The following is a 22,659-nucleotide window of genomic DNA, read 5'->3' as shown; positions in this document are numbered from 1 at the left end:
ACGGTTAATATTTTGACGGTTGAATAAATTTATTTGAGTGGACAAAATAAATTGAAGTTGAATGATTGATTATGCTAAGGATTTTGATATGAAATTTTTACAATGTGACACCAAAGTTCACCTTCGAATCTCGCTACAATTAGGCGCGCTCACAAAAATCACACTCACTTTTGTGCATTTTGAGATGAATATTATGGAATTAATATGAAATAATTCAAACCAAAGTAATTACAATAGCTTTAAACATTGATAATTATTAATTGAGTAAAATTTAAATGTAAATGTTTCCTTGAACTCTTTAAAATAATGTTGATAGTTGAAGTTGGTAGTCTGTAACAGCTCCAAGCGCCATCTTTACAAGATATCCTGAAACGTCAACCGAAAAAAAACGTAAACATTAAACATAACCTGTATGCTGAATCTCAATTTATAATCGTTGAATTTTCATTTTTAATCGTATTAATTTAATGATTTTTAATAGACAATTCAGTTAAGCATAAGTGTAAGATCACTAACAGATAAGTGTACAGATAATCTATTGTATTATATAATAATTAATAATAATAATAATATTTTCTCTGGATGTTGGACGACACATCCAGAGGAGTTTATTCATAAATTCATACATACATTACATTATATTACATATTTTTTAATATAACAATATTCACGGTTTAGAAAATGATACCTCACTATATAATATATGTGTCGAGGTTATCATCAAATTAATACTAATTTATGCTACAACAGCCCTAATACAAAAGTTCCAAAAAAATCTTATACCCTAAGCATTACCTAGTACAAAGATACTAAACCGAGGTACTATTTTCTACCTATAAATTACGTTATTTAGAAAGAATACTACTTAAATCTAAATCCTACTTACTATTAGTTCCTCACTACTTTGTATCCCAATACTGAATAACTAATGTTTAACTTTTCTTTTGTAGCTATTGAAATTTTCCTCTCCTTTGATTTCTAATGATATTCTATTAGATATTGTAGGCCCTAAATATCCTAGTGATCTTTGCCCAAATGCTGTATTCATCCTTGGTACTTCTTGGTTGTAACGTTCTCTTATTCTAGTATTATGAATATGATTTATGATATGCTTCCTATTTTGATGTTTTTTCATATACCCTAATAACAACAATATATATAATTGCCTAACGCTGAGTACTCTATTTTCTATAAATAATTATACAGTTGGAAACCGGATTGCCCTGTTTCCCATTATTTTCAAAATGCGTTTTTGAGTTTTAAATAATGGATCTATAAAACTGAAGTTAGCTGTACCCCAAACTAACAGACCGTACCTTAAAAGAGATTCAACTAATGTTAAGTATACAGTTTTTAACATTTCTTTGTCTATGATACGCCTTAATTGATAGAATTTGTATATAAGCTTCCTTATTTTGGCAGTTGTATATGCTATGTGCTTGTTCCATTTCAATGAATCATCTACTATTATTCCTAAATACTTTATATTGTCAGAGCGTTCTATTAGTGGGCAATTACAATTATTGTTACTATTTCTATCACAAAAATTGACCGTAGTATGTGATGTAAAGTTTCTGATTGCATAGTTTTGTAATAATTAATCTGTTATTAGTTGAACCAAATGGTTTTGCATTGTAAACTTGTTACTAAGTTCAAAGCTGAGGTTGCTCTTTTATTTTTTAAATTATAAGATAGCATTTTTTTGTCCTGTACTTTACTAATGAATTTCCAACTCTGGAATTGAGAATTTGTGGGATCCGTACTTTTATTACCGTATTCAATATTAGTAGTGTATATAGGCCTCAGTACGGTAGTGCAAATATATTTACAGTTTCAAGTTACTTTTTTTCATATTTTATGTTTTTCGTTTTGTTTTTCAAAAGTTTCATTATCAACCTATCTAAATCTAAAATCGTTTTTTTTATTTGCAAGATTTATTTATTTGGAATAGAAATTGATATGGACATAACCCACATTACAGTATATTTGACCAATTTGAGATAGATAAAATTAATAAATATCTTCAATCTTCATTTGTATGACCATTAACCAGCCAGATGAGCTGGGTTGGTCATCACGTCAAAAATACAATTTCACTCAGAAGTTTTTGACAACACTGTCACGTCAAAAAATAAAACATAATGGCATAGATGGCTAAACACGGTGATGGCCACTAAATGTCAACTGTAGACTCCTGAAAAAATTCACTCAAGGAGTAGTATGGTCTGGCACGCAGCCAGGACTTGAGTCTCCTCTTAAACTCACTGTCACTCAAATGACGCACAGATGGAGGTAGCATATTAAACATTTTAATAGCGATATTGGGATAACAGTTCTGAGCCTTACTTAGCCTACATCGAGGAACATTGACTTCGAGAGCATTTCGAAGTGAGTAGGCACTCTGCAACCCCCTCAAATTCACTGTCAGATTGGTATTCCCAATACCAACCAGGGAAGCAAAGATGAACTGGCTAAAAACTGTGAGAATCCCGAGTCTGGCGAAGAGTGGCCTACAGTGCTCCAGATGACCACTGGATGACAATATCCGAACTGCCTTCTTCTGCAGCATAAGAATACTCTCACAGTGTGAAGAGTGTCCCCACAGCAGTATTCCATAGATAATGTGGCTATGGAACAGTGAATAATAGGCCATAATCAAATGTTCCTCAGTCAGCAAGCACCTCAGTCTTCTCAACTGGTAGATCACACGAGACAATCTTCTGCATACAGCATCCACATGAGCACTCCATGTTAACTTTGGATCGAAGTTAAATCCCAAAAGCTTCACCGGTTCATTCAATGAATGATTGAAGTGGTTTCTCAGAGTGCACATGATATTCTGTGTCTTGCCGACGTTGAGCATAACAATAGAAGAAATTTCGGGCAATGGCCTGTGTTTTCTATTCTGTTTATTGTATTGTTTGCTCTATCCAATAAATAAATAATATCTCTTAAGGCTAGTCCACCATGTTGGCCCAGTCGCTGGTTTAGCCTGGTAACCCAACGTAGGTCAGTGAAGGCCTGCGCTTGCAAACCACTCATTCACACACTGGCGCTGATCAGCATTGGCCTTCATTGAGCCAACATGTAGATGAGGCATTAACTTATATGTCCCTTATTTATATGTTAAGACTGCGGCAATCGTGACTGTAAAAGTCGTTATAGGTATGAAAACTTGTAAGTAGTACTCCTCAATGAACATTGCTCTAGAACCTTGCTCCTTCATTCATCATCATCATCATGTACCATACAACATTTCACGGTACTCTGTATTCCCCAATTTTTGTTTCACTAGTTTTTGAGAGAAAATGGGCCTAATTAATCCAATGTATTTTTGGCTCTTTTCAGATGTTGAAACATTGTATGACGTACTCTCTTCTGCCGAAGATCTTGACAGTTGAATACAAACAATGCGACAAAACAGTAAATCGTATGATCAACACTTTTCACGCAGATTATGAGAGTAATCACATTAAGTTATCTCCTTTTCAAAGAATTATGTTGAGTATTGGATCAAGTCTAACATCAATTTATGACCCTTCTCGAGGTGGTAAGTAATTTTTAAGATCACATTTTTCAACATCAGTTATATCAATCTATTGATGTAATAATGTATAAGATGTATCGAGTTATCAGAAACCATTCAATAAAAATCATAGGAAGCAATTAACAGGCAGCGCTAATAGGCAACTAGCGGAATGCTGGTTTTTTCAACTTCTAAGTAAGATTCATTATTTTTAAACGATTAAACTCTTCTATTTTCATTTCTTTTTCTATACAAAATGTAACATTAGTTAATTATACTGTATATAACATATTATATGGAGTTAGACAATGTAAAACCAACTGTAACCCTTCAAAATGGATAGTAAAATTATAAAAATGAAATGTACTTCAAAACATCACAAACGATTTATTAAAAAAATATTTCAAATTTTGCTGCCCGAAGATCTTTTGTAGCGTCGAAGCATGTTGTCTGCAGCTGCAGAAACTGCAACAGATGAATATTCAGAACGTATTAATTTCAGGAAGGTGGATATTTTGTTTTATTAGATTAAATAAATACAAAATATCTATCATGTTTTGAATTGTATAAATTTGCATCATATCCTGCATAATATAATTTTCACGCTGAGACAAAGTAAACCCAGGTTTATTCTAAATATAACCTTGTATTTGAATAGTAATACATTCAGAACCAACTATGGATATACCAAAATATAATGGAAACGAAAAATAAAATGTACTCACCTATATCAAATTCTTTTGAAAATGGGTTTAATAATTTAAAGTTTTCCGACAACAAAAACACAAGATGCAACAGGTAGATTGGTTTTATGTCCATAATGATTTTAGAATATTAAGTTTGTTTTTTGGTCTTGCAAAAGTATTTCTTTAATATGTGAATATTTCCTATTTTAGTGATGATAATTTGATATATAGTCCAGTCAATATAGACATAAAAAAGGGGGTGTGCTTGCAATTTATATTGTAGTTCTGATTTTTTAATATATTATTTGGGTACATAAGAGAGGTCCAGAACCAATTTCTTCATGCAAAATTTCCTTGTGCTAGATACAGGGTGGCCCAAAAACCTCGTATTTACGGCTCATTTTCCAGTTTTCAGCTATTTCTGCCAAATATCGTAATCAGACAGAAAAATTTTCTCCTGCCTTTTTTTAAGATTATAAAATTCTCAATGAAATGAGATCATTCGGAACTCTCTATCTCCAATGAGTACTGAGTTATGATTTTTCAAAAATCAGTGAAATTTTGAAGAAAAAATCAATTTTGATGAATTTTAGTTTTTGATCAACAACATCAACCACATCCTCACTAGATTTGGAAATTTTATCAGATGTATTTCACAAGACATGCAGCTTTGAATATAGAAATTGGCCATTTTTTGTGTATTGGAATATGGGCTTAAGTACACTCAACAATAAATTTTCCATTTTTCGACCGAATTCGACTTATGATGCATGATTTTGGACCGCCTTGACGAGCCGAAAAGAATGAAGTGTTGTACGATGAAATCTGAGCATTGTATCAAAAGTTATGAGTGTTTGAATTTTTGATCTTTGAGGTGTCCTTGAGCGCGCCTCTCCACTAGGAAATACTGAAATGAAGTGCATCTAACGGGTGATTCTCATAGAACATGATCTCATGAACTTATGTCATTGTGCAAAATATCAATGTAAGGACAATGTAGTTGGTGATGATGGTTGAAGCTGAAAATTAGGTGTTTTTCATAATACAAGGAGCATTGTTGTCAGGTGTACCTGGAAATCTATAAGAGAGAGAGCTCTACCTGATCTCAGATTGTAGATCACAAATATACGCCCAGAGGGATTTTGAATTATACATCTAAATGGTAACAATCGGAAGATATTGAAGATCAAAAACCAAAATTCATCAAAATTTTTGAAAAATTATAACTCAGTACTCAGTGGAGATAGATAGTTCCGAATGATCTCATTTTATTCAAAATTTTATAGTCTTAAAAAAAGGCAAGAGCAAATTTTTCTGTCCGATTACGATATTTGGCATAAATAGCTGAAAACTGGAAAATGAGGTTTTTGGGCCACTCTGTATCTAGCACAAGGAAATTTTGCATGAAGAAATTGGTTCTGGACCTCTCTTATGTACCCAAATAATATATTAAAAAATCAGAACTACAATATAAATTGCATGCACCAATGTATTATAGTGACTGGACTAATATTTCTTCTATGTTTGGTTTTGAAGCATCTAAATTTAAAAATCTACTTTGTAAAATTAATTAAGGACTGAAAATTTTGTGAAGTGAACAACTACAAGACCTAAACTATTTCGGATTATGTGTAACCTTATCTAAATTTGGGAGAGGAATAGCACAAGGTTACCTCATTTTTTTCTATCCCTATCATTTTGATGATGTACTTATTGTATAGATCAATAAATAATAAAGTTCAACCAATATAGCGAGAATCGACAATTTATCGATTGTAGAACTTCGATAATGATTAGGGCTACGGCTATTGGATAGCAGAGATCAGAGATAAAAGGATTTGAAAAATTTTCCAAAAATATAGAGGTTAAAAAAAGTCATTCCGGTTTACGGTATAATAATAATGAAAAGCTTCTGCTAATGGCATAAGCATGTCCACAAATGCACAAGTCAAAAAATAAGGAAACGCCAAAAGGTAAAGTCATCATGTAACAAAAACTTCAGTCCACAAGTCAAAAATACAAAAAGAAAAAGCTCTATAACAAACATTATATATAATTTGCTTAGTTGTATTTTTGTTTCATCTTGGAGAATTCAATTTAGTATTAGCTTTAGCACTCATTACTATACTTGTAATATAATATACTTCCGGAGGCAAGCCAACTACTACAGAATAAAGATCTTATCAGGAGGCTAGTTTAAAATCGATATGAGATAGTGCATGCAGACTACGGTACCTATACAATTTGTACTTCTATCATTATTTCAGAACTACTTTGGTCATCAATGGACGAACTTAAGTATCATAGTTCTCTACAGTGTGAAATGAAAATAAGTGGCTAGTGTCTGAGACTATTTTTAATGACATTCAAATTGACTTTGAATTGACTTTACTAAACTGTTTTTTTTTTTTTTTAGATATGATTGCTATATTTGGTGAAACAACCGGTGATGCTGCTCTGAATTATATGATGAATAAAATGTCAACTAGTCCAGAAGGCCAAGAAATCCTAAAGTAAGACACCAATTACTTTACTAATTTGATTTTTGAGATATAGTAAAACATTGAGTAATTTGAACTTCAAGTCGCAATTCGTGCACTATTTATGTTTTAACCTGAACTTACTTGTGTCCTAGGGTTCAATTTTAGGACTTTTGCTGTTTATCATTCATATGAATGACCTGCCAGGTAACCTTGGGAGAGCACAAAGTGTTACATATTTGCGGATTATTCAAATTGAAATGCCATTGACCTTTCTTTGTTTCCAGCATACCATGAAGCCTGTTTTTGTAGTTTTTTGTTTGTGTCGTTTTGTATATTTATCTATTTTGTTTATTTCGTGTTGATTTTAATAAAATTATTGTTTATTGATTGATCTCAACATCAGATAAACTATTTCAAATTTAAAAGGGAATTCCATAATATATTGGATTGTTGTAGGGCTAATAAACTTGCTTTTAATTTGAAAAAAACATAAGATTTATCAGTCGTGTATGATGATGAAAATTCAGCGCTTTTTGTAAAATTTCAAGACATTAATGTACAGAATAATTTGAAATGGAAGACTCATATTGACCTCATTATCCCGAAAGTCTCAAGAGGTACTTTTATGCCTAGTAGATGAATAACTTTGTGTCTCAAAGAATCCTTATTAATGTGTACTATAGCTATGTTCATTCACATATATTAGGTTGCTATATTATAGAGAAATTTTAAAGATGCCGTCTGTTACAGAAGAGGGCAATAATACATTGTCTAATGTCGTTTTATCTCTTACGCATTGCGAACCTCTATTCATTGAAATAATAATTATGCGTTTACCTAGTATTCTTATATATGGATGTTTATTATTTGTTAAAACCAATCGGATCTCATTTTCTAGTCACTCTGCAATTCACTCTCACAATACCAGAGACTGTTCAAATCTAATTCCAGCGCCACACTCTCGCCAACCCGCTTGTCAAGTCGCTTGCCAAGTGGCTCGCTATATAGGGCCTTCATCTATAGGCGGAGTAAGGGCGAGCGATGGTATAGTAGCCACACTCTCACGATAATCGACATTCATGCGCACTTGGCAAGGGTGTAGAAACGGAATAAGAAATTAGTATTGTCGGTACAATTCCTATATTTTTGGGCAATAAATATATTTTGGGCTTAGATTTTTTGATTTTGATTGACAATTTATGAATAAAAAATACATTCATAAGAACTAGTGTATTAATTAATACAATTAATTAGCATTACTAAGTATTGTTTTAATTTCAATAAAACTTTTGCATAAAGATTGTTTTGTGATCAGGAAAAAAATTTATATAACATTGAATAACATAATTTATATCCTATACTGTTAAACGAGCAACTTCTGTTTATTTGTTTATATGTTTGTATGTTTGTATTTCACCGGATCTCGAAAACGGCTCTAACGATTCTCACGAAATTCAGAACATAGTAGGTTTATAATATAAAGATTCGATTGCACTAGGTCTCATCCCTGGGAAAGCTCGCTGAAGAACATTAAAAGGATAATTATTATTCATCCTTGGAAAAACAGCTGATAATAATTATTTCATCGTCTGTTGGTGATGGAAGTGAGTGAACGAGTTCATGTGTGTGGGACTGTGTCAAAATTATGACTCATCTGTTGAACTTTTATAATCATTTAATCAGGTACTTAGTGCCGGTTGCAAAAAAGCCGGGTTATTTTCAATCCTGATTAATTCCAGTATATCCATCTTTTTGAAATGGTCTTCTCTGATTTGGTTCACGTGAAGTTAATCAGGATTTAAATTTAACCGGCTTTTGCGCAACTGGGCATTTGTGAGGGAAGTTTTTGCATTCCTCTGGGAATTTTATGTATGTATTTTAGTTAAGTGCATTAGCATATATTTATTTTTTGTAGAGCTTTTTTGTATTTTGTTTTTGGAAAATAAATTCATTCATTCATTCAATTAATCTCAATTCATTGTGATTAGATAGAACATTTCTGTATGAATGTTATTATAATTTCTTCTTTCGTAATAAATTGTTATGCTTCTGTACTCCAGAGCGAAGCTCGGTCCCCGATATTAAATTATTATATGGATCATCATATTATCAATCATATGTTCAACATATCCATCATTTTTCTATTGGTTGGATCTAACAAACATAATAAAACTTCAAAAAAGAAAAGTATCAATTCACATTGTGCTTGCCAATCATTTGTCTGACTGTACACGCATTAGGAGATAAGAGACTGATTGAGCAAATAACTCTGTTCACTCGATTTCAAGTTATAAATCATATTTTTTACCCTGGTATGCAGAATTTTTTTCTTTATCCATCGTTGTTCAATCGAAACGATTGTCATTCCTACTTATAACTTGATAACTCTCAACTTTGAAGTTATATGTTAATTAACTCATTGATTAATAAATGGATGAATAAACATTGACGAATTGAGTACGGTACTTTAGGAAGCGACATATAATTTCAATATGATTACCTCTATTATATTTTACATTACTATGGCTTTGATCATTCTGCTTGATTTTACAGACTTGTCAAGATTAATTTTCAAAATTAATCATTTCAGAGAAAAGCCAAGATTAAATTCTAAATCAGTCGATTTTGCAGTATTGGAATCTCTTCCTGAAAATACTCTAGGAAAGGTGTACTACGACTTCTTGAAGAAAAATGTAAGTTTTATTTTTAATAGAATCCATTTTTATTAAGATGTTCAGTAATTGTGGTGGTTCTGATTGAGGTGTAATAGTGTGAGAACAATCGATGAGTATTGCCTGATAATTTGACAACGCAGAGTGGCGTGACTCGCTCCCGCTCTCACACACACACTCTCTCTCTCTCTCTCTCATCGTCTCTTCCATTGCAGTCACTGTAACTTGGTGTTGCATGACAACTACTGTCTTAGTAAAGGCTGCAGCGATACTGTACATGATTATTAGCATTTTTAAATTGATTTTACCTGTTGGATTGAGAATAGTAGTGAGACGTAGTTGAGCAGTGCTTGTGTACAGTGCTATGGTTTCCTTTACTCTGATCGTGCATTTGGGTGAGTGTTTAACAAACTATGGAAATTCATTAGACCAATTGTCCAGTTCATTACAAAATTCATTATTCAAAATTTAGGAAAAGCTTTTCACCAACTATCACCCAGAATTACCAAAATTTATTCCAAAAAGTTATTACGTTCAAATTCCATTGTATATGGAGAAAGAGAGAGCGAGAGAGATGGCAAAATTTTTTAGTACGTTTCCTATGTCACTCAAGGAAGGAAATATGTTTCGTTTTATTGAATGTGTTCTGTATTATGGAAAATGTGAATTGTTTTATTGAGATTTCACTGTAACTTATTGACTGCACAGTAATGCGATCAGTATTGCGTTAGAACTCGTAGAGAACGGACGTATAGTGGAGTAGTAATAGTGTAGTGTAGAATTAGTGAGTCAGCAGTTTGTTCGCGAACAAAAATATTGCATCAAATATCGGTCGTCGACCGCGGAATTCATGCCTGCAAAGCGACCTGCTTTTCGCGGCCGTTCTAAAGCTCGCGTTCGCGTTTCCGTGTGCGTGAGTACACTCGTGATACGAGGGCTGTTTGAAAGGTATGTTTTCAAAATATGTCTAACTTAGTGAAGCCACCTAGTATTCCTACAGAAGAGCAAGGAGAACAGGAAGCCACTAACGACAGTATGGACACCAACACCATGCTAAATACATCAGAAATTTAGTGTTCACCGGATAAATATATAAAATTAAATAAACTCGAAACTTCAACCGAGCAGGTACTTTTCATCGCCTGGAAAGAGACCGATGAGAAGAGGAAGGAATTGGAGAGGAGCAACTTAGAACTGTTAAAAAAGTGCAGGATTTGGAAGCAAGATTTCTGAATATTGAGAAGAAGATTCACAGCTCACAGCCTACCAGCTCAGCAGCCGAGAACTACTCAACAAATGAGGAAGAATTGGCCAAAGAAACGGAATGGATCAGGACTCGTACTAAGCGGGCTACCAAGAAGAGGAAGCTTAGTACTCCATTGCCAGAAGTCAAAAATGTGTCTGCAAAAAGAATTCAACAGAACTTGAATTCTAAAACCACTGACTTGGAGAAGAGAGAGAAGAAAGAAATGCCACCACCCCCAATCATAGTGGATGGTATTAAGAATCTAGATGGACTCCTTAAGAGTTTGAAAAAAGTGTCGCCAGCTGACAAATTTAGAATAAAACTCTTGAGTAGAGAAACGTTCAAAATAAATGCAGTCCACTCTGAAACTTATCGGAATGTTACCAGAGAACTGATTAATGACGGATTTAACTGGCATTCCTATGAAGATAAGCAGTCGAGACCAATAAGAGTAATGATTAAAAAACTTCATCACTCTTGTAGTACGGACATGATACTGGAAGATTTGAAAATACGAGGATTGAAAGTTCTAGAAGTAGTGAATAAGCTAAAGTGGAAGACAAGAGAGCCATTAGATATGTTCATAGTCTCATTCAGCGCGGAAGAAAATATAAAAAAAGTTTTTGAACTTAAAAATATACTTGGTTTTAAAGTGGAAGTGGAAGCACTGAACAAGGCCAACCTGATACCGCAATGCAAACGATGCCAAGCATACGGTCACACACAAAAATACTGTAACAAGGAGCCTAGGTGTGTAAAGTGTGCAGGTAAACATCAAACAAAAGACTGTACAAAACCCAGTGATGCTTTACCAAAATGTATTCATTGCGGGGAAGCACATCCAGCCAGCTATCGAGGCTGCACTGTCGCAATCGAATTGCAAAAGATTAGAAACTCCAATAAAACAAAAAATATTCCAGATTTACGGAAGAACACAGTGAAGAATATTCCACCAAAAATCACAGAAAATACTCAAACCCACAATCCAAACAATGAAAGCGCGGTTAAGAAATTAACTTTCGCCCAGATAGTCTCAAAAGAAAATAGACCAAAATTGGGAGAGCCAAAAAGTGAAGTAGGAGATAACAATAATATTTTGCAGCTCATCTTGGAAAAAGTGGATAGACAAGAACAAATAATCACCTCACTGCAGTCTAAATTTCAGAAGTTAGAACAAAGTAAACTACTGCAATTCAAATGATTCATTCGCTAAAAATAATGGAATGGAACGCAAATGGATTGTTTCAACGGCAACAGGAGTTGGAAGCCGTTCTAAACATAGAAAAAATAGATATATGTCTTATATCTGAGACTCATTTTACAAAGCAGTCGTTTATAAAATTCAAAGGCTATAGGATCTATCATGCTTTACATCCCAGCAATGTCGCAAGGGGTGGGAGTGCCATCATCATCAGAGACAATCTACAACATCATGAACAAGTGAAACTCGAAAGTGATAGAATACAATTGACTGGTGTAGCAGTGAAAGCAGTCAATTATCATTTTGTTGTTGCAGCTATTTACTGTCCTCCCAGATATTCCATCAGAAAAGATGAATATTCATCATTGCTTGATATGTTAGGAGACAAATTCATTCTTGGTGGAGATTTAAATGCAAAGCACGTGCATTGGGGATCGCGCTTAACAACACACAAGGGAAGACAGCTCTATGAAGCAATGAGAGAGATGAGGTGCGAAGCTCTTTCAACTGGTAAACCTAACTACTGGCCCACCGATACGAGGAAAATCCCAGATCTTATAGATTTTTTTCTGACAAAGAATATATCGGTAAATTATTTGCATTTAGAGGACAGTTTTGATCTAAATTCGGACCACTCACCCATCATTTTGACTCTGAGTGATTCAATTCTACAGAAGGAAAATGCTTGTCCTGCGTTAGTCAACAGCCACACGGATTGGGATGCTAGATGAAAGAATAGAGTTGAACTTGCCATTAAGAAACGAAGAACAGATCGGTCGGGGGTTAGAGAAGTTTGTTACTGATATCCAACAGGCAGCATGGTGTAATACTCCACAATTCAGAAGAACCACTGGAAATAATTACCCTGCGGAAATCAGAGAAATGATTGTGGAAAAACGAAGAGCAAGAAGGAGATGGCAGCAATCACGTTCCCCTCAAGACAAAAGAGTTTTGAGCAATCTAACTCAAGAACTAAGGAGAGAGATTCAATGTATCAAGAATGAATAAATCAATAATTACTTGATAAACTTAACAGCAGAACGCAGTACAGACTACTCACTCTGGAAGGCAGCTAAAAAAATAAAAAAAACCATTCATCAATCTCCTCCTCTCAGGAAGCAGAACAGACAATGGGCAATGAGTAGTGATGAAAAGGCACAGACCTTTGCAGATCATCTTGTGAACGTTTTTCAACCAAACAACACAACTGAAGAAGACACTTTAGAAGCAGAGGAAAACATCTTACAGCCAAATCAAGAAATAATGTGTGTCACAGTAGAAGAGGTGAAAAGAGAAATAAGAAATCTGAATAACAAAAAGACCCCTGGATTCGAAATGATAACTGGCTTAGTCCTCAAGCACCTTCCAAGAAAAGCAATAGTAAAATTAACACACATTTTGAATGCCTCTATCAGACTCAAATTTGTACCAGGAATATGGAAAGTAGCAGAGGTTATAATGCTACTCAAGCCAGGTAAAGAGCCACATGAAGTATCATCATATAGGCCAATATCATTGCTACCTGTGCTTGCTAAGTTGTTTGAAAGGATTTTACTGAGTAGGCTAACACCAATAATTGAGAGACAGCACATAATTCCAAATCACCAATTTGGCTTCAGAGTGAAACACTCAACAATAGACCAAGTGCATAGGATTGTGAATGTAATAGAGAAGAGCCTAGAAGAGAAAAAAGTTTGTTCAGCAGCTTTCCTTGATATAGGGCAAGCTTTTGATAAAGTGTGGCATGAAGGTCTCCTTTTCAAACTGAAAAAAGTGCTACCAAAGCAATTTACAGATATATTAAAATCCTATCTGACTGACAGATACTTTAGAGTCAGGCATGAAAATTCATATTCTGATTTGAAAGAAATAAAAGCAGGAGTTCCTCAAGGAAGTGTTCTAGGACCATTTCTCTACCTACTCTATACCAGCGATATTCCCAGCCTTGATGAGAATACTACAGCAACATTCGCAGACGACACAGCCATATTATCAGTAGACAGTAATATTCATATTGCAACAGAAAACCTACAGAGATCCATCAACAAAATTCAGGATTGGACTAGAAAGTGGAGGATGAAACTAAATGAAGCAAAGTCGATTCACATCAACTTCACCAATAAGAAGGACCTGCCCATACCAATAACAATTAACAACCAAGTTGTACCATATGCCAATGATGCCAAGTATCTAGGTATGACCTTGGACGCAAAGATTCGCTGGAAGGCCCATGTCAAGAAGAAGAGAGAGGAACTTGGAATCAAATATAAGAAGCTGTATTGGCTGATCGGTAAAAACTCCAACCTACAAATCCAAAACAAAGTACTTCTGTACAAACAGATACTAAAGCCAGTATGGACATATGGTATACAACTTTGGGGGTGTACCAAAGACAGCAACATCAATGTCATACAACGGTTCCAGAACAAGGTGCTGAGGAACATTGTGAATTCTCCTTGGTATGTCAGGAACAGCGATCTTCATAGAGACCTGCACGTTGACCTGGTGTCCACCGAGATCCAGAGGCATGCGGAGAGGCACGAGGGGCGACTGCACCAACACGACAACGTTGAGGCGATCCAGCTGCTAGACAATTAAGGGTTGGTGCGGAGGCTCAAAAGGAGGAAACCGTATGAACTAGTGTAGTGCTTGTTCAATTAGTGTCCAATAAAAGACTAAATGAATCAACAAGATAAGATTTAATAATAATAAGATAATAATAGGCAGATGGCCACATACAAAAACAATTGTGTCAAATATTTTGGGATCAATAAAATAATAATAGGCAGATGGCCACATACAAGAACAATTGTGAGTAGATTAAGTTGAATATCTTAAGTCTTTAAGTCTTTGAATCTTTAAATAATGATAGGCAGATGGCCACATACAAAAACAATGAGTCAAATATCTTGGGAAAATTACAACATGTGAAATAATGTAGAGAAATACAAAATTTAAATGAAATTAGGTCAATGACATTAATGACCATTGAAGTCTGACAATAATTGAAAAGATAGTATTAATGATACCTAAAATGAATATAAATTGAGTGCTATAATGAAGGTTATTGCTGTAAGATACAATATTAATGATTAAAAAATGACAATAAGCTGTAAAAAATCTGGTGTGGTACACTCACACAACTTTCCTTGCTCATATTTGAAACTACGATCAAACTTCTGTATATGTGTATATATAATTATTGTTTTCAGAGTACTTTTTCCTTAGTGTAAATTGTGAAATTCGATTATTTTTTTAGTCGTAATTTTTTTAAAGTCGTCAAAACAGCTGTTCTACAGATGAAATATCTCGACTATGTGTTATTTTTATGAACTGCGCTACCTACCTACCTCATGCACGAGAAGGAGGTTACTAAGTCCATTTCTCAAGGATGGGGTGGACCCCCCATTAGTTTCTCAGAGATGAGACTCATAGCAGTTGATAGGGCTTATAAATAGCTATCCATGGTATAAATTTGAAGAAAATCGTTGGAGCCGTTTTCGAGAAAACCGTGAAAAACATGGTTTTTTAGTGATTATCCGCCATTTTTCTCAAAAATATTACGGAACTCCTGCAATTTTCCCAGAAATGAGACTCATGTCAGTTGATAGGGCTTATAAATAGCTATTCATGGTATAAATTTGAAGAAAATCGTTAGAGCCGTTTTCGAGAAAACCATGAAAAACATGGTTTTTTAGGGATTATCCGCCATTTTTCTCAAAAATATTACGGAGCTCCTGCAATTTTCTCAGAAATAAGACTCACGTCAGTTGATAGGGCTCATAAATAGCTATCCATGGTATAAATTTAAAGAAAATCGTTAGAGCCGTTTTTGAGAAAATCGTGAAAAACATGGTTTTTTAGTAATTATCCGCCATTTTTTCCGCCATCTTGAATTGAATTTTATTGAATTTCTTATTGTCGGGTCCTCATGGTATAAGGACCTTAAGTTTAAAATTTCAAGTCAATCGGTTAATTAGGAATGGAGTTATCGTTTTCACAGACATACACACATACACACATACACACACACACACACACACAGACCAACACCCAAAAATCATGTTTTTGGACTCAGGGGACCTTGAAACGTATAGAAAACTTGAAATTGGGGTACCTTAATTTTTTTTGGAAAGCAATACTTTCCTTACCTATGGTAGTAGGGCAAGGAAAGTAAAAATGCTCAGCAAATAACATACATAAAAAATATATGCGGCATAGGCCTTCAGTGATTTGAATGTCAAGATAGACTTCGACCAAACAATTAATAGGCGTCACTGGCCTTAGAATAACACTTGAAAGCTAAGGGTAGCTAATAAATATAATGAAGATTGTCCAGGTAAATATAGGCGACATGGGCCTTCAATGAATTGAATGTCAAGACAGACATCAATTAGAACGAGTAATAGGCGACAGTGGCCTCAGAAAATCACTTGTAAAGCCAAGGGTAGCTGTCAAATCCAATAAATAAATAGGCGTCGGTGGCCTCAGTGAATTGAATGTCAAGATAGACATTAACTAAACAATAAGTAGGCATCGGTAGCCTCAGTGAATTGAATGTCAAGATAGACATTAATAAATCAATTAGTAGGCGTCAGTGGCCTCAGAAAATCACTTGTAAAGCCAAGGGTAGCTGTCAAATCCAATAAATTAATAGGCGTTGGTGGCCTTAGTGAATTGAATGTCAAGATAGACATTAACCAAATAATAAGTAGGCGTCGGTGGCCTCAGTGAATTGAATGTCAAGCTAGACATTAATAAAACAAATTAGTAGGCGTCAGTGGCCTCAGTGAATTGAATGTCGAGATAGACATTAATAAATTAATAAGTATATACGTAAATGAAAATTGAATAGAACGATTTACATAACCTGAATAAAATTTTGAAGAGGAGATGCGGCCAGGCAGACAGGCAATGACTCTGCAATACCAACAGGAACAGGACATCAGCAAGCGATGAAGTGATCTGGCCATGTGATGACAAGCATGGAAACGTCCACTACAGCAGGCGAATCCCCCAGTGGAAATGTAGGCTGGAGCAAGTAGAACCCCAAACGAATAATCCGATCTTCAAGTTGTGGAATTTTTGGATTGATTTCCAAATGGTAGAGATGATGAACTTGAAAGTTTGAGTTTCACGAGGTGAAGCCAATTGTAGAAGAATGGCAATTAAAGCCTACACGAGGTTGTAATTTTTGACAAAGTTTATCAAAGCAATATGCAAGCAATCGATGAATAATTTAATCACAATTGAAGAATAGAATAAATGAATTAATTTGAAGAATAATTCACACTTTAAAAAAGTTCTGTAGATCAAATGAATAGCGATGAAACGCTCACACGAGGTTGCAATTTTTGACAAAGTTTATCAAAGCTTAACAGAGTAACTGAGTGAAGAACTCGATGAATAATTGAATCACACTTGAAGAATAGAACAAACAAATTAATTTGAAGAATAATTCACACTTTAAAAAAGTTCTGTAGGTCCGATGAATTCAGATGAAAAGTTTAGACCAGGCGCGAGATGCACACCCGACGACCTCCATGAAAAGACAAAGAGACGCTACAAGCTACAATGAAAAGAGGCAAGATGCCGGATGTGTTAGAAATGTAGGCAAAGCGCTCGCAACCGAATGGTGAAAAAGTATCAAATATCTAAAAGGTAAGATGCCTAAAGACAAGATTAAATTCTAAAAAATCGAATAGCACAAATATTAAAATTGCAACGGCAAATAATCCGACGAAAAAGTATGAATAAAAGTATAGAAAACCAATTTGACTAGAGCAGTGTTGAAGAACCGACTGTGACGTCACTGGTCAGCGCAGACGCACAAAAGACACAGCGCACAGACAGACAGACATGATGTCTACGTAGTAGTGGAACGAATAACAAGTGCGGCGAGTCAAGTAGCGAGCTCGCAAGGCGGTGTAGTTTGCCGTGTGTTGTTTTCTCAATGCGCAATAGCCGTCTGTGACCAGTTCAGTGCGGTTCAGTCTCTCAGGGTACAAGATAGTTGATAGCTGGTGCATACACGTCGCAGCGTGCTTTGAGTTGCAGCCAGTACTGAAAATTTGAAACCAGTGTGTGAATGCTTAATATTAAACAATATAAACATACAAAGGTACAATGAAATAAAATATACTCTAGAGTGGGACCTAATCATTGGTGCCAAGCTAGACTATTAGGCACACAGTCACTGGAACCCTAAGGTTCAATGGACCAAGAAATGGGTAATAAAAATTAACATTTATCCTAGGCAAACTGGGTCAAAGATGACGGGCAGGAGGACCAATTTTTATAATTGGTTCAATCAACAATTATCCTAAGTGAACACTGGATCAAGAAATCTCGCCCGGATGAACCAATTTTTATGACAGAATCCAAGGGCAGGGCAGTGGACTGTGAATGATAGTTGGTATAAATACCTACAAATAAATCTTTGAATTCTGTGCATAAAAATACTGATAGCTTGAAGTGTGGTAAGTACGCCAATAAAAGACTAAATGAATCAACAAGATAAGATTTAATAATAATAAGATAATATAGGCAGATGGCCACATACAAAAACAATGTGTCAAATATTTTGGATCAATAAAATAATAATAGGCAGATGGCCACATACAAGAAAAATTGTGAGTAGATTAAGTTGACATTGTAAATAAATAAATAAATAAATAAATAAATAAATAAATATCTTAAGTCTTTAAGTCTTTGAATCTTTAAATAATGATAGGCAGATGGCCACATACAAAAACAATGAGTCAAATATCTTGGGAAAATTACAACATGTGAAATAATGTAGAGAAATACAAAATTTAAATGAAATTAGGTCAATGACATTAATGACCATTGAAGTCTGACAATAATTGAAAAGATAGTATTAATGATACCTAAAATGAATATAAATTGAGTGCTATAATGAAGGTTATTGCTGTAAGATACAATATTAATGATTAAAAAATGACAATAAGCTGTAAAAAATGCTCAGCAAATAACATACTGCCGTGCTACCAATTTTTCCTTAAACGGTTGGAATAGCATTTAACACCTATCAACCTAAGGATAGTTGTCGGCTCCAATGAAATAGATTCTTGATAAATTGTGAATGGATCTATTGCCTATGAATGAGAACTCCAGTTTTCAGAGCAAATTAACTTATAATCTTCAGATGAATTTTGGCAAAATACAGAAATATAGGTACAAAGAACAATAACTTACAAGTCTAAGCGTCTAAAATTACTACCTACGAACTAAGTACTTAACCAGTTTACAGTTGAAAAACAGTGGCTATTGGCTTGGATACAGAAAAAACAAATTATCCACAAAATAGAACACTATAAACTGTTTAAAACTCAATTTAAAACATTAATAAATTCACTTAAACAGACAATAATTCAGAGCACAAAATTACACACACAACAGCCAGCCATGTTTTCAGAAGAAGAAAGAACAGGAAAAGCTACAAGCCAGAACAGAGAGACCTCAAAAATTCATTGTCCCTGCTACAGACACGTCACCAAAAAATTATAACTTACAAGTTTAGAATTCACATTTTATATTTGTTCTCAATAAAACTTTATTTTGAAACTGTTATTTTAAATTTATATATATATTCTATTTAAATAAACTATTTATCTAGTAATTTGTTAACCCTGCCTCGGTGACACCATGGAACAATGCAACAAACATTTACGATAATAAATTCTCCGTCAAAAAGTTTGTCCGTCTATTGATGACTCTGACATTTACTATAAAGTTCCATAGATCTCGAATTGAAGATTTGATTCAAATGTGAGAAAAAATGTAATATTACAAATACCCCCCTCTTGACATAAAAAAAATTTTACTGTTTGAAAATTTAAAGAAAAAAAATTTACATTGACCCTAATGAAAATTGTTGAAATTTAAATTTGAGAACAGTAACAATTTTTTCTAGAAAAACATTACATGTCATCCAAAAATATTGAAAATTATTATAAAATTCATCAATAGCATTTGTTATATGTTTCCAAACAATATTTCAAAGTATAGAATATCAAAATTACTTTTGATTTAGCTTTATAATTTAAAGAAAAATATCTCAACAGAAGTTTAATATGTAAAGAATAGTTTTTTGAAATTGCACATAAATTTAATAGATAGAAAAATTTAATTTTTATTGCATAAAAAAATTTTAGTATGTTGAATAAAAAAAATTATTATTATAATTATTATTTTTTTTTTTAAATGAATTGATGAATTGTTACATTTAATTTTCACATAAAATTTCAATAAATCAAAAAATGTTCATTTCTTTCACTATTGACGCGGTTGATTTTATTGATGCACATTTTGGAAAACAGTCCGTTAAGGCACTCAGTATGATTTTCAGTTAAGTGTGACTCCAATGTGATGACGTTAAGTGTTGGGCTGATCTGGATGCACGTAGTGTTGGGCTGATACTTGTAGTCGACTGATGCATATCAAACTCGATACAGGTGACATCTCAGTTAGCATTGCCTCATGTTTGTAGTAGACGGCTGCATTCCAAATTCAATACAGAGTCACATAAATTTTGTATCATATTTGTAATTATACAATGTACATTTCAGGCTTGAAATGACAATGTAATTCGTTTTTTGGAAAAGAGATAGACGCTGCATACAGGATTAATTTAGGTGAGGATTAATTTAGGTAAGGTTTGGTTTTTTGATATTTTCAGCTTTCAAGGTTTAGAGTTCTGCATACAGGAATAATTTAGGAGAGGATTTTTTGAATCAATTCTTTCATGATACTGTGACTGTTCTTCTGAATTCAAAGTTGTGAATGTGAACATGGATGGCAATTACCTCCAGGTAATGCAGTAGTGTTGAAGTTTGGGTATGCTTTGGTATTGGCTTTGGCATCGGCGTTGATATTGGCATTGGCGCAGGCATTGGCATTGGCGCAGGCATTGGCATTAGCATTGGCGCAGATTTTGGCATTGGCGTAGCTATTGGCATTGGCGCAGGCATTGACATCAGCACAGGCATCGGCGTTGATTTTGGTGTTGGCATCAGCATTGGCGCAGGCATTGGCGTAGCTATTGGCATTGGCGCAGGCATTGACATCAGCACAGGCATCGGCGTTGATTTTGGTGTTGGCATCAGCATTGGCGCAGGCATTGGCGTAGCTATTGGCATTGGTGCAGCATTGGCGCAGATTTTGGCATTGGCGCAGGCATTGACGTTGATTTTGGTGTTGGCATCAGCATTGGCGCAGGCATTGGCGTAGCTATTGGCATTGGTGCAGCATTGGCGCAGATTTTGGCATTGGCGCAGGCATTGACCTAGCTATTGGCATTGGCGCAGGCATTGATATCAGCACAGGCATCGGCGTAGATTTTGGCATTTTGGCGTAGTTATTAGTGTTGATATTGTTGTAGGTATTAGTGTAGGCATCAGCATTGGCACAGATTTTGGCATCAGCATTGGTGCAGATATTGGCATTGGCGTAGCTATTGGCATTGGCGCAGGCATTGACATCAGCACAGGCATTGGCGTTGATTTTGGTGTTGGCATCAGCATTGGCGCAGGCATTGGCGTAGCTATTGGCATTGGCACAGGCATTGACATCAGCACAGGCATCGGCGTTGATTTTGGTGTTGGCATCAGCATTGGCGCAGGCATTGGCGTAGCTATTGGCATTGGTGCAGCATTGGCGCAGATTTTGGCATTGGCGCAGGCATTGGCGCAGATTTTGGCATTGGCGTAGCTATGTCACACTAGTTCGAAAATCACCCAAATGTTCTTAACACTCTTCATGGCGTTCACTTGTTGCTGATTTCGAGATTCACATGATAACTATTTCAATGTTAATGTCTGTGCTGTACCTGTTATCTTAAAATGCTTATAAACTAAGAAGAAAAACTTGATTAGGCTATCAATACAATCTAATACACATGAAAATTATTTTTAAATATTTATGAAATTGAAATTTGTTAACATCTTATTAAACAGTCAGCAATACATAAATTGTGAAATATGGACATATCAATGATAAATTTAAAAAAAAATTCATTTTCATCTATTCACTGTTCAAATATCAAAATTTTAATCCATTCTTCAAAATAGAAATAGAATTTCATAACACCCTGTATCATTATCAAAATTGTAAAAAAACATCAGATCATCACAACAAAATTTAATTTCAATACATATTTCAATAATTTCAGACAATTGGTCTTCTATTCACAATCATTTCATAATATATCTGCATTTCATTATCATTTAGTATAACATTTCATTTATAGCGAGTTCATTTCACATTTATGATTTATCATTCAGGGTTTCAAAATTATTTAGTTTTAATTTTGTTCAAAAATTGTATAAAAAGCAAATTATTTAATATTGTTAATCATCGTTTGTTGGATACTATAGTTTATTTCGACTTTTCAATGTTCTAAACACAAACTACATTTCATGACAAAACTTTACTATCAATCATTAAACAAGAAACCATTCAAAACATCAATAATATTTTGCTTCAACGGCAAACAATATTCATAATTAATCATCATTTTGCATCTATGGCAATCAACATAAGTAATCAACACAAAAAATATTATCTCATTACTGCCTCTCTAAGTCATAACCTCTGTTATTCCTTCTTTAGGCAATAATGGGTTTCCATCTCAAAAAACAATCACATACCAGCAAAATTCTAATCAACAAACCCCACTAAAAATTCTACATTCACTCCAGCATCCATTTCAAACGATAATCAATCATATCAAAATTTATAGAACAAACAAATTTAAAAATTTTGAAAAATATATCAATCACAAAAAACTTATTTCAATTAATAATATAACAAAACGTTTTAAAT

At 34.2% G+C, this 22,659-nt stretch overlaps 1 protein-coding gene across 4 annotated transcripts in view; it reads left to right on the top strand.

Annotated features, from left to right (window-relative positions):
- Positions 1–337: 337 nt before the first annotated feature.
- Positions 338–22,659, top strand: part of LOC111055038 (ubiquinone biosynthesis protein COQ4 homolog, mitochondrial) — a 34,531-nt gene continuing 12,209 nt past the window's right edge. Inside the window, exons 1-4 of one of the 4 annotated variants that reach the window (XM_022342199.2) lie at positions 338–502; positions 3,349–3,550; positions 6,629–6,725; positions 9,286–9,388. In XM_022342199.2, the coding sequence (XP_022197891.1) occupies positions 3,349–3,550; positions 6,629–6,725; positions 9,286–9,388 (402 nt within the window). In that variant the 5' untranslated portion in view covers positions 338–502. Of the gene's footprint in view, positions 820–2,350; positions 2,699–3,348; positions 3,551–6,628; positions 6,726–9,285; positions 9,389–22,659 lie in introns of those variants that run through there. The other 3 variants (XM_022342200.2, XM_039427481.1, XM_039427480.1) reach the window with 3 other exon arrangements.

The sequence above is a fragment of the Nilaparvata lugens genome, chromosome 4, assembly GCF_014356525.2.
Source record: "Nilaparvata lugens isolate BPH chromosome 4, ASM1435652v1, whole genome shotgun sequence".
In the NCBI taxonomy this organism is placed as follows: domain Eukaryota; kingdom Metazoa; phylum Arthropoda; class Insecta; order Hemiptera; family Delphacidae; genus Nilaparvata; species Nilaparvata lugens.
Note: the sequence above shows the minus strand (reverse complement) of the source record. Positions and strands in the feature narration are given on the sequence as shown.